Raw genomic sequence first — 12,284 nt, forward strand, 5'->3', positions numbered from 1 at the left:
AAAAAAAAAAAAAAAAAAATATATATATATATATATATATTTATTGAATTGGAACGAAAAACTATTTTTTTTTAGTAAAAAAAAAAGAAAGCGAAGGATCAATTTACGCCGTTGGATGTAGAGAGAGAATTTTAAACTATATCCAACGGTCATTATCAACAGCTCTAACGGCTATTAATTAAGGGCATTTATTTATTTCTTATTCTTCCTAATCTGTGTTGCGTCTTCCTCCTGCATTTCGAATTTTTTATAATTATGAAAACCCTAGCCGCTACATGGAATCAGTTGCCTGTGACACTCCGGCTACCGCCGAAATTCTCCACCAACTATGATTCTAAGTTGTCTAGTTTCGGATCGACCTCCCGATTACCTGTCGGCCGTGCAATCAAATGCTCAGCTGCATCACTCGGTATAATTCTAGTATAAGAAAAGATGATTGAGAGAGGAAACTCAGTTTACAATTGATAATCATGGGGGAATGGAATGGAATTGTTTTATTTTTTTATTTTTGCCTGCAATTGGATGCTTAGACTAGAAAATTGATCAGTTTACAATTGGTAGTGATTGGGGAATGTAATGGAATTGTTTTATTTTTTGCCTGCAATTGGATGCTTAGATTAGAAAGTTGGATCGAAGGAAACCTTATTTCCCTCTGAGTGCATTTTGATATGTATACATTTACGGAACGTCTTAGAAGCATGTTTGTCCTTGAGGAATCTCAAACTCTGAAATAAATTGATAAAAGATGAAGTTACGCGTGTGCCAAAATTTTCTCATTCTGTCCTCTATAATTTTGGTTGTTGCACTACTGATGTTTATCCAGTTGATAGTCCAGAAACGTTTGTTGAACTTTCAAAGAAGGGGAATTTGATTCCGCTTCACCGGTGCATATTCTCTGATCACCTTACGCCAGTGCTTGCTTACCGATGTTTGGTTAAGGAAGATGATAGAGATGCCCCTAGTTTTTTGTTTGAATCCGTTGAACCTGGCCTCCAGGTTTCAAACGTGGTAAGTAGTTCAAAACTTAAATTTTTTTTTTCCCTGCTTTATAAACTGCCAATCGTAGTATGTAGGCTGCTGATCAGAAGATTCTTCTGATATGCTATTACGTTAGGGGAGATATAGTGTGGTTGGTGCTCAGCCCTCAATGGAAATTTTGGCTAAAGAAAATGTTGTTACGATTTTGAATCATGAAGAAGGGAAAAGGACAGAGAAGATTGTTGAGGATCCTATGGCAGTGCCTCGAAGTATCATGGAGAAATGGAAACCTCAACTAATTGATGAACTTCCAGATGCTTTTTGTGGTACTAATTGACTTATTATGTTGACAATATAATTTACTTTGTGTTTCCATGCATCTATTCCAACATAAATCTTTGTTTTGATAAAATTTAACAATCAATGTTACTGTTCATATTTAGAAGAAGGAATCCATTGAGAATTCATTCAAAAAATATGTGTGGGTGGTGGGTGTAGGTATGTATTAGGGAGCATCTGTAACGATACCATGAAGTTTAAGTGACTTGAGGTCACACCTCGTTAGATGATTTGAAGTCTCCATTAGACTGCTTTTTGGATATTACATGATTTGATTTTATTATTGGATATGATTCAGTTCCTGTTTTAAGTTTATTTTGTTTGCCTTACTGTTACTTAATTGTCTTCAAATCAACCAGGCCACTCCAACCAGCCTTCAAAATCCCTAATTCTTCAAAATTAATGTCTTGCCAGGAGGATGGGTTGGTTACTTTTCGTATGATACTGTCCGCTATGTAGAAAAGAAGAAATTGTCATTCTCTAGTGCACCAACAGATGACAGAAACCTTCCTGATCTACATCTAGGACTTTATGATGATGTTCTTGTGTTTGATCATGTGAATAAGGTAGATTCATCCAATGTACATACATTCTTGTTCTCAGACTTGTCGTAATCTTCTTAGTTATATCACTGTTTTACTATTGTTTGAAGAATGACTCAGCTAAGTTGATATTTCATCGTCAGTGATTAAATAGAGAGAATGAAGTAGTCCTTTTAATTTTTCCAAATGTTGATCTCGATATCTTGCTTCGTATTGCCTCTTTAAAATTTTCTTCGTAATGATTAGTTATTTATTAAACCTTTTGGACAGAAATGGTATGTACACATTGGTAAACTGGTTTTGTGGTTCATAGTGATTTGAATGCGTTCAACTTTTCTTTTGTAAATTGCTACTTACTTTTATTCATTGAATTTTATTGCAGCAAGCTTATGTGATTCATTGGGTGCACTTGGATCAATATTCTTCAGTTCAAGAGGCATATGAGGATGGAACTGCTCGGTTGGAAAAGTTGCTCTCCAGAGTACATGACATAATTCCGTAAGTGATCATCTGTTTCAGGGTAGGTGTTTCAAATATGGTTGCTCCCACCCCCGAGTTGTCTCTCAGATTGTTTAACACCATTGATTTCAGACCAAAGCTTCCCGCAGGATCAATAAAATTGTCAACTCATCTTTTTGGTCCCAAACTGAAGATGTCAAGTATGACAAACTTAGAATACAAAGAGGCAGTTTTGCAGGCTAAGGAGCACATCCTGGCTGGGGATATCTTCCAGATTGTGTTAAGCCAGCGTTTTGAGCGCCGAACATTTGCAGATCCATTTGAAGTTTACCGAGCTCTGCGCATTGTCAATCCTAGCCCTTACATGACTTATCTGCAGGTTGCGTGCTTTACAGTTGTCATTGTGTGTTAAATTACTAGCTGTTTCATCCTTTGTTAGTCCAAGTGCTTTATTAATTGTATAAATCTTGTTATCAGGCTAGAGGCTGCATCCTAGTTGCTTCGAGTCCAGAAATTCTTACACGTGTGAAGAAGGTAATCGACTAGGACCGTTTTATTCTGTTATTTTACTATTTCCCCGTTTTCTTTTAGTGATTGTCATTTTTGTTTATATCAGTAAGTTAGCCCGTTATTAGTTAGTTAGGCTTGTACCCATCATGCAGATGTGTACTTGTATCATCTTACTCCTAACAAAATTTCCACATTCACAGTTTCAATGCCCCATCTTCTAGTTTCTACCTTCCTTTCTAGGCTACTGGGTATTCATCAAGTATGGTTGTGTTTCTGTTAACGTTTACAGAGGAAGGTAACTAATCGACCCCTGGCTGGAACCATTAGAAGAGGGAAAACAGAAAAGGAGGATCTAATGTTGGAGAAGGAGCTCTTGGACGATGCAAAGCAGTGTGCTGAGCATATAATGCTGGTTGACTTGGGAAGAAATGATGTTGGGAAGGTAATTCTGTTTGATCATCATGGTCTAGTTTCTCATATTTCTTGATTGTTTTTTCATGCGATCTAAGGTTAATGCTTTCTGATTATTTAAAAAAGTTCCTTTATCATGGATGTTTCTTAAAGTCATCTTTAAGCCTTTGCTATTTTCACATTCAACAATAGGATTCCTTGTAGTTGTATGATTAAAACAGAGTCTCTTATCTTGGGTTTTATCTCTCAAAATTTTGATTTAGGACGTTTTCTCTAATATATTCTTTTGATTGGACGTTTGATATTACAATAAAGTTTGTTTGGTACCCCAAATGATAGCCAAGGAGCAAACCAGCCATTTTTATGGCTGCTACCAACTATAGTAGCAGAACTACTGTGATGAAACCTCCAATCTAGCTCTATTCTGGTGTATTCTTTCTCCAGATCTGTTGTTTATTCGCGTTTTGTTGCCTTTCTGCTCTGTTGTAAATATATATCCTTTGCATTTGCATCAGATTTTAGCACCTAAAGTTTTCTAAACTGGATATTTAGCGGCCAATCTCACCTGAACTACACGTGCAGGTATCAAAATTTGGTTCCGTGAAAGTTAAAAAGCTAATGAATATCGAGAGGTATTCCCATGTCATGCACATCAGTTCGACTGTAAGTATATACCCGACCAAAAAGTTTATGAACGAATATTATGTTGTCCATTTTTTCACTGTCAATGAATAACCTTGTCACCCAAAGGTTTATTTACGCCGTCTTTCTAGCGTATTTTACAGAGTCGACGTCGTTTAGCTAAGTAATTAAGCCATTCTCTTCCCAGGTCACAGGTGAGTTACTTGATGATTTAAACAGTTGGGATGTCTTGCGTGCTGCATTGCCTGTAGGGACAGTTAGTGGAGCACCAAAGGTAACGTTTAAGCACAATCCATTTCTTAGAATTGCAAGTCTTTGGACGATGGTGTGGTTTAGTTTAGTTTAGTTTAAGCACAATCCATTTCTCAACACGATTTCGGCTTTTCTTTCGACGAAGCTCATTACACGAGCAGTCATCTACGTGTTTCTAGACTTTCCTCGAGGCTTTTAGTGATCGATCCCATTGCAATGCAGGTGAAAGCAATGGAGTTAATCGATCAGCTGGAGGTTACCAGGCGCGGGCCATACAGTGGCGGGTTCGGTGGCATTTCGTTTTCAGGAGACATGGACGTAGCCCTTGCTCTGAGGACTATAGTCTTCCCTACTAATACGCGTTACGACACCATTTACTCGTACAAGGATGCGAACCGTCGTATGGAATGGGTGGCTCACCTCCAGGCGGGTGCCGGGATTGTGGCGGACAGCGACCCTGCAGACGAACAAAGGGAGTGTGAGAACAAAGCCGCTGCCCTTGCTCGTGCAATTGACCTTGCAGAATCATCGTTCATTGGAGAATGATCGTAAGCTTTTTGTTTTCCATAAAAATTTCAAGTTCCTAATTTCGGTTCTGTTCTTATATAGAGATCTTCTCAGTTGAATTAATAATAATAACCATTTAGCTTTTTATTTTTAGATTTCTTAAATTGTGTTTGTTTTCTCAATAATTTTAATAATTTTTATCCAAATTCTAAAAACTTAAATTTTTAATCAGTAGATAAATGGTTATTATTTAACTTGTTATTTTCAAAAATTAAAAATAAAAATAAATATCGTTCTTCAATGTAATTTTGTATTTTAAAATTTATTAGATTTTTTTTTAAAATTTAAATATCTAGTAAATTCAAATTTGAAAAAAATAGAAATTAAATTTGTAACTTAGTTTAATTTACTTAAATTTTATTAGTGGATTGTATATTATTTAATGGGAACATCAAATAATGCTCAATTTAATTTATTTAAAAATACCATTATTTAATGTGAATATTTAAGCATGTCTGTACAACCAAATAAGATTCTGGGAGATTTCAGATTTTTAAAAAATATCATTATCGTTTTATTAAAATATTAATTTTTGAAATATTTATTTAAGTATTGCAATTTTAAATGGTGGAATGAACAAGCATTAGAACCTAACCAATTTTGGTTACGTGGGATATATTCTCTTGGAGATTTTATATAATAAATTAAACAAATTCATATAGCTCATTTAATAAAAACAAGTCTAAATATTGTATTTTGTCTTAAAAAAATATATATTCATCAATTTTTAAAAATTTCAGTATTAATCTTCGACTTTAAAAAATTAAAAAAAATATCATTAATACCATCAAATAAAATTTTAAAATAAAATAAAAAATACAAAATTTAAAATATTTTTTAGTATTTTTTTTTTTTGTTTAAGTTTTTAAGAATTTTAAAGGTATTTACACAACTTTTAAAAGGAAATAGTTTAAAAAATGAAGAATATTTTTGAGTTTTAAGGTTTTTTTTTTAAAACATTTTTTAAAATTTTAAAAATATTTTTGAGATAAACATAAATTTAAGCGATAATTTTATTAATTTAACCTACAAAAAAAAATTGGATGAGAAGCGCGGTTTAATTTTAAATTTTTAATTATAAAAAAAGCACTTGGAAACGCCGTTTTGTCTGTACGCTTTCCGTGGGCTTATTCTTCACTCATCCATTATCGGCTTGATGAAGCTTGTGCGCCTTCCAAGTTGATCGCCTCTACAGTAAAGGTTCTCTCTTCTTCTTCTTCTTCTTCTTCTTCGTCCTTTCGATTTTTACGGATTTCACGGATGCTTCAGGATTGGGCAATGTTCTTCGTAAGAATGGCTAAGCGATTGCTGTTGTCTGTGTTTGTGCTTTGATCCTTGCGTTATAGGTTTTGTCTGATTAACTCGATGAATGAATTGATTCGTCTTGATCATTCTGCTATCTGATTGTTTTCTGGTTCTTATAAATCCTGGTTTTTTTTAGGGGGGAATGAATGAAGAAGAAGTTCAGAGAGAGTGCGAGGGCATTATCAAAATCGTCATTGATCCTCAAATTAACATGAAATTTTGATGAAAAAATTTAGAAAACCCTATCTGAAACTTTCTTTTTGACTCGAATTCTTCTGATATTGAATGGTTTGTGTTGTTAAAGATTGAGTGGCTGTTGGATGATTCGATATGGTTATACTGCTTTTGCCTTCAGTTTCTCCATGTTTTCCCCGAAAAGTAACTTGAATTTGTAATTTTATCCGTCAGGAAGCTGATTTGAATTCAAGACACAAGCTATGTCGACCACGAAAATATATGTTGTGTAAGTTTCTTCCTCCCTGTATCCTTTCCATTTCTCACTCTTTCACTTGAATTGTCCGAATCATCCTTGAATTCAACTTCATGCTATGATTCAAATTTCACTTTGATTTGCTGCTGATATGTAAAAGATTTACAGGTACTATTCCTTACATGGGCATGTTGGAACCATGGCGAGGAGAATTCAACAGGGAGCTAATTCAGTTCAAGGTGTAGAAGCCACTCTGTGGCAGGTATTTTTGAGTCTTGATGAAATAAGAAAATGCAACATTGTTTTTTGTCACAATTGATGCTGAGTTTGGGATGAATTTTGAATGTAGTGTTTGTAGCTCAAATCAAATGCTTATTCTATACAGTTTTCAAATTTTGAGTTTTGTATATAACTCAATGTTGAAACTTAATGGCCCTTCGATAATTATTTAGACTTCGTTTGATTATCACTAAATTTGTACACTAAAATTTCTGAAAATTGTGATTATTGTCCCAAAATTTATTTATAATGTTTTTGATTGGCAATAAGCTTTGCCTAACGTGACTGCCTGGTTCGGAGAAGGTGCCCGAGACGTTGTCCGATGTGGTACTGAACAAGATAAAAGCTCCTCCAAAAGAAGTTGATGTGCAAGAGATCAAGCCAGAACAATTGCTGGAGGCAGATGGGTTTCTCTTCGGATTTCCATCTCGATTCGGTGTCATGGCTGCTCAATTCAAGGCATTCTTTGATGCAACAGGTGAGATATGGCAGTCCCAAGCACTTGCTGGTAAACCTGCTGGAATTTTCTGGAGTACTGGTTTCCATGGTGGAGGCCAGGAGCTTACAGCGTAAGAGACCACTTTCTCCTTAGCTTTTCAGCATATTCTTTACATTTACATGAAATCATTGTTCATGAACGAAGAACTCAAAAAATAATCGTTCAAACGTAGTTGCACAAAAAGTAGTCCTGCTGATCTTAGTGCTGATTCAAGTTTTGGCTCTTAGTTTTAGCTCCTTTGTCCATTAGCTTCATTCCCAAATGAATTCTGGTTTGTGAGATCTCACGTTGATTGGGGAGGAGAACGAAGCATTCTTTATAAGGGTGTGGAAACCTCTCCCTAATAGGTCCGTTTTAAAAACCTTGAGGGAAAGTTCGAAAGGGAAAACCCAAAGAGGACAATATCTGCTAGCAGTGAGCTTGGGCTGTTACCCTGTTTCTCAAATAGTACGAGAAGATTGGAATAAACTTTTTTTTTGGAAGGATAAACTTCATTTCCATTTCTGATTTGTCTGGCTTATCCACTTCATGTGCCTTCAAATGAGAGAAAAGAAAGCGATAGGCCTTCTATTTCTATTAGTTCAAGTGCAATCACAGCAGTAGAGGCGGCGGAAGAATAGGAAAAAAAAGGAATCCGCTGCTATAAAGGTTCAGAGGCTTCTTGTTCCCGGAGGGTGTAAGTCGTCCTTCTCTTACTATTGAAGAAAGCGAGAATGGAGAGTACTAAACTGATATAAGACTCCCACTTTTGGCTCTATATTTTGGGGTACTTTTAGGTTATGTAATCTAACACGTTTCTAGATTTTAAAAATGTCTACTAAGTTCTTGATCTTATGTTTCATATTACCCGTTTCTTATATAAATTTCTGACTCCTTCCCTGATCATTGTTACGATGATGCATAGATTGACCGCGATAACACAACTAGCACATCATGGGATGATATTTGTGCCTCTTGGATACACATTTGGGAGTGGGATGATGGTGATGAATGAAGTGAAGGGTGGCTCTCCCTATGGCGCTGGAACTTTTGCAGCCGATGGAACCCGACAGCCCACGGAGCTCGAGCTCGACCAGGCCTTTTACCAAGGTAAGTATGTTGCTGAATTAACCAAAAAGCTAAAAAATTAACCATACTTCCTTTCAACATGTATACCATATCTGGCTTGTTCAATTATAAACGTTAATGGTAGTGTAAAGTTATCAAAATTATAATCATGTAAATGTATGATGATGTTTATTCAACGAGGCGGGTTAAGGTTAAGGACGAGTGAAAAGCTAGGATTATGTGTGTGTGTGTGTGTGTATATATATATCAAACGAGCTCAAACGACTTTCTCTAATCTTAAAATTGGTGTTTTAAAAAGTTATTTGACTCTTAGTTATGTGTTTAATTGATCTCTAATGTATTTAAAATTTTAACATAAAATTGAATTTTATTTAAAATTGAATTTTATTTACCTAAGCGTTCCATTTTGAGCTATTGAATTTTAAATAATATCAAATATTTCCATATATTTTGGTTATATTATAAAAACACAAAATTTTGCTACAAAAACTGTTATCAAAGATTTATTTATTTATTATTATTATTTTTGTAAATTTATAGTTTGGATCAAATATAATTTAATGCATTATTTTTTTTTATTACGTTTTCTATTTTTTGTTTTAATGACAATGAATATATTATTTATTTATTCCGGACGTTACTGATTATTAAAAGAATATAATAAATTCTCTTCCAAATCAGCCAATACAGCTTTATTTGGTTTGGGAGTCGACTAAAACGACTTCGTTTTAGTTAGTCAACAAGTCAACGCTGGCAGCGAATTCCACAATTAATCCGTGAAAATCGAAAAATAAATATATACACGCACGTATGTATATAAATAGAAGCAAGAGTCTCCAATTTGTGATGTCCCATTCGCATACACACCAAAATCAAGACAAACATCTCTCTGTTTCTCTCCGCTTCTCTGCTACGCTGGAATGGAGAGCCTGTGGCGATCGGCAACCGGCCAAGATCCAAGTCCAGAGGATTACAAGGGCGTCGAATTCTGGAACAGTCCCGAACGCGCCGGCTGGCTCAACAAGCAGGGTGAATACTTCAAAACCTGGCGTCGCCGTTGGTTCGTTCTGAAACAAGGTAAACTCTTGTGGTTTAAGGACTCTGTTGTTACTCGCGCTTCCATTCCACGCGGTGTCATCCCTGTCAATACCTGCCTCACTGTCAAGGGCGCTGAGGATGTCCTCCATAAGCCTTGCGCCTTCGAGCTCTCTACCACTGGTCAAGACACCATGTATTTTATCGCCAAGTCGGAGCGCGAAAAGGAGGAGTGGATTAATTCGATCGGCCGCTCGATAGTTCAGAATTCGCGATCGGTTACCGAATCTGAAGTCGTTGATTACGATAACAGGCGATGATTTCGACGTTTACGACTTTTCTTCGTCTTTCACGCTCTTTATGTACAGAAATGATGCGAGATTTGGTCTCGGATGATCGCGAGATGACTACCTTTCGTCGGTTTGGTATTATCGAGTTCTGTTTCCATATCTCTGGTTGTTAAAATTATGGCGGTGATGTGAATCGAAATGAATCTCCTCTACTTCGTTTTCTCTTTGTTTCCGAACTTTCTGTCAGGCATAATCCTATTGCTCGGTTTTTCTTGTGTATTTGATCGCCAATGTAGAATGGAAAATTGCGTGCCTACCGGAGTGTTGAGATTCCGGTTTAGTATACTGATTAATAGCTTTTGTTCTAAGATCACTGTTCTTCTCTTACGGTTTCAATTTATCAAGTTGTTTTTTGCCGAACTGTTTCTTCCAGATCAACCTGTATGAGTCTGGAGAAAGTTGTGAATTGATTCGATTTTCCTTACAGTTACGGCACGCTCGCATGGAGTTCCAGGATCGATCGAGAAATCATTTGGTATCCTCAGCGAAACTGTACGCTAGGGCACACTGCAGTTTACGAATTACTTTACAACACAAAAAATCTGCTACGGCTCCCCCGGAATTATCATTTCCTAGCAGCACGTCGAGAATTCCGCCTGGAAGTCGGTGAAACGATGAATTGCGTTGCCACTCGAATCGATTATTACAGTAAACATAACATGTGGAGGATGCAATCAAGAAACCAGATTTAGCCTTGAATTTTGCACAGTTGATCGTGAAAACTGGACAAATTGAATCAACTTCAGGCTAAAACCAAGGTATCGAAACCCTAACCTATAGTTTACTGTTTTTTTTCTTCAAAATGAAGCAATATCAATTTTGTTTAGGTCCCATTTGGGAATGAGAGATTCATTGAAATGAAATTGACATTTTTCTATTTACTGTCATGAAAATATAAGTTAGGCACTCACAGTAATTGTCTGAGGAGCAATTGAAATGCTAATGAGTTTCAACAATTTAAACCGACATAAAACTAAATGATGATCTATTGCTTCCTCATTCATTATATTTACGACGAACTTCATTTCTTTCTCTATGAGAATGTGATGAAGGAACTCTACCATGAGAACATCGAGAATCTCTGTTCTTCTCTTGATTTTCCCTCCTATAAGATTCTGATCGATGTCTTGCTGATATATCTCTTTCCCTTCTATTGTCATCTTCCTTCAACTTTCTCACTTTCGTCTTGGTTCCTTCTGTTGATCGTGCCTTGACTTTGGCTCACGACCTTCATCGATATCGTGTCTTCTCAATCTCTTTACTGTCCTCTCGCCTTTCATTCATTTTTTTTATGCCTCCTAATTTCTCTAGGATGTCTTTCTAAGTCATGCCTCTCGTACACAATACTCTATCACAAACTTTTGTATCATCGAACTTATCGTGTCCTCACCTTGAACTTGCACGGATGCCCCTACAATGTTTGAAGCTCTTTGAATGGAGACATAAAATCTTAAGACATGTAAAAATTTATAAAAAAACAATATCTATAAGATTCCTATGATTAATTCTATGAACATAGAAACATAATAATTAGATAACATTCTCCATACACGATCAAACATAATAATTTCTAACTCTCAACCATCATATTCACTAAAAAAAGGCGACCAAAACAAAAATAATTAAAAAAAATATCATCTAATTATATATATATTTTTCATAAATATATTATTATAAATAGAAGTGAAAAGAAAAAATAACAAATAACTTAAAACAAATTTAGAAGTCCGATCATAATTTTTTACCTTATTTTTCTCGCCCCCTTCTATAATTTTAATTATTATTATTGTTATTATTATGAGATTAAATAGTTGGCGACATTACTCCAACTCTTGTTTCAAACTTTAAATGCAAATTTGAACATATAAATTAATAACGAAGAATTTGTTTTTGATTTTATAGAAAATGGATAAACAAAATAGATTTATGTAGAAATACTTAAATTACAAAGTTAACCTTCGGTTCTTGAAGAAACATAAAAGGAGGAATCTTTTAAGCACGCTCGCACCGTGATTCTTTAGGCAATCGAGTTTCCAATAAAGTGAATGTGAAAAAGGGAAAGGAAAAAAAAAAAAGAAAAAGAGAGAGATAAATATAAAATAAAATATAAAAAAGGAGAATTATTGGATTACCTTCAAATTTTCAAAAGCCTACACGATATTTGTGCTAATAAGGGAAGCAAGATCGATTGTACTCACACACCTACGAACATAAATTAAACAAAGATTTATGTGATTCGAAGAGAATAAATTCTCCTACATCCACGGACTGCAACCAATCTCAATAATCAAAGTGTTTACAAAGTGTATTATCTCACACTCTCACACTATAGAGTCTTTCAACAAAAGCTCATCACAAATGTCGCTCAACAAATACAAAATGACACACAAACTTAGTTAAACTCAATAATATGCTTCATCCTAGACAACCTTTTATATAGGGATAATTTATGTATCATAAATCATAAATTAAATAATAATATTAATCAAAATTAATTCAAAATATTAATAAAAAAATCTAATTAAATAATAAGTGAAATTTATCAACTAACTAAAATTAATTAACAAACACTCTTGGAAGTTGGGCCAGGGCGTGAAAAACTTCAGTCTTGAGGGGAA

General features: G+C 35.0%; 3 protein-coding genes across 9 annotated transcripts; all 3 read left to right on the plus strand.

Annotated features, from left to right (window-relative positions):
- Positions 1-216: 216 nt before the first annotated feature.
- LOC111451650 (anthranilate synthase alpha subunit 2, chloroplastic) lies at positions 217-4,789 on the plus strand. 2 transcript variants are annotated; one of them, XM_023092131.1, is made up of 11 exons: positions 217-409; positions 824-1,008; positions 1,115-1,304; positions 1,732-1,883; positions 2,242-2,357; positions 2,451-2,697; positions 2,796-2,852; positions 3,118-3,270; positions 3,822-3,902; positions 4,069-4,155; positions 4,356-4,789. In XM_023092131.1, exons 1-11 carry the CDS (start codon positions 256-258, stop codon positions 4,677-4,679), a joined length of 1,746 nt encoding a protein of 581 aa, XP_022947899.1. In that variant the 5' UTR covers positions 217-255; the 3' UTR covers positions 4,680-4,789. The 2 variants fall into 2 exon arrangements, with proteins under 2 accessions (XP_022947899.1, XP_022947900.1); XM_023092132.1 differs by having other exon boundaries at positions 836-1,008.
- Positions 4,790-5,800: 1,011 nt separating this feature from the next.
- On the plus strand, positions 5,801-10,541 carry LOC111451638 (probable NAD(P)H dehydrogenase (quinone) FQR1-like 3). Of its 6 annotated transcripts, none has more exons than XM_023092111.1 (6): positions 5,801-5,899; positions 6,409-6,468; positions 6,604-6,697; positions 7,018-7,283; positions 8,118-8,302; positions 10,094-10,541. In XM_023092111.1, the coding sequence occupies exons 2-6, from the start codon at positions 6,443-6,445 to the stop codon at positions 10,165-10,167; spliced, it is 645 nt and encodes a 214-aa protein (XP_022947879.1). In that variant the 5' UTR covers positions 5,801-5,899; positions 6,409-6,442; the 3' UTR covers positions 10,168-10,541. The 6 variants fall into 6 exon arrangements, with proteins under 6 accessions (XP_022947879.1, XP_022947882.1, XP_022947884.1 ...); XM_023092114.1 differs by lacking the exon at positions 10,094-10,541 and adding an exon at positions 9,018-9,090; XM_023092116.1 differs by lacking the exon at positions 10,094-10,541 and adding an exon at positions 8,963-9,012.
- Positions 9,136-10,541, plus strand: LOC111451639 (pleckstrin homology domain-containing protein 1-like). The gene is made up of 2 exons (XM_023092118.1): positions 9,136-9,741; positions 10,094-10,541. Exon 1 carries the CDS (start codon positions 9,202-9,204, stop codon positions 9,634-9,636), a length of 435 nt encoding a protein of 144 aa, XP_022947886.1. The 5' UTR covers positions 9,136-9,201; the 3' UTR covers positions 9,637-9,741; positions 10,094-10,541.
- Positions 10,542-12,284: the final 1,743 nt, after the last annotated feature.

This window comes from Cucurbita moschata, unplaced genomic scaffold (assembly GCF_002738365.1).
Source record: "Cucurbita moschata cultivar Rifu unplaced genomic scaffold, Cmos_1.0 Cmo_Scf00013, whole genome shotgun sequence".
Taxonomy (NCBI): domain Eukaryota; kingdom Viridiplantae; phylum Streptophyta; class Magnoliopsida; order Cucurbitales; family Cucurbitaceae; genus Cucurbita; species Cucurbita moschata.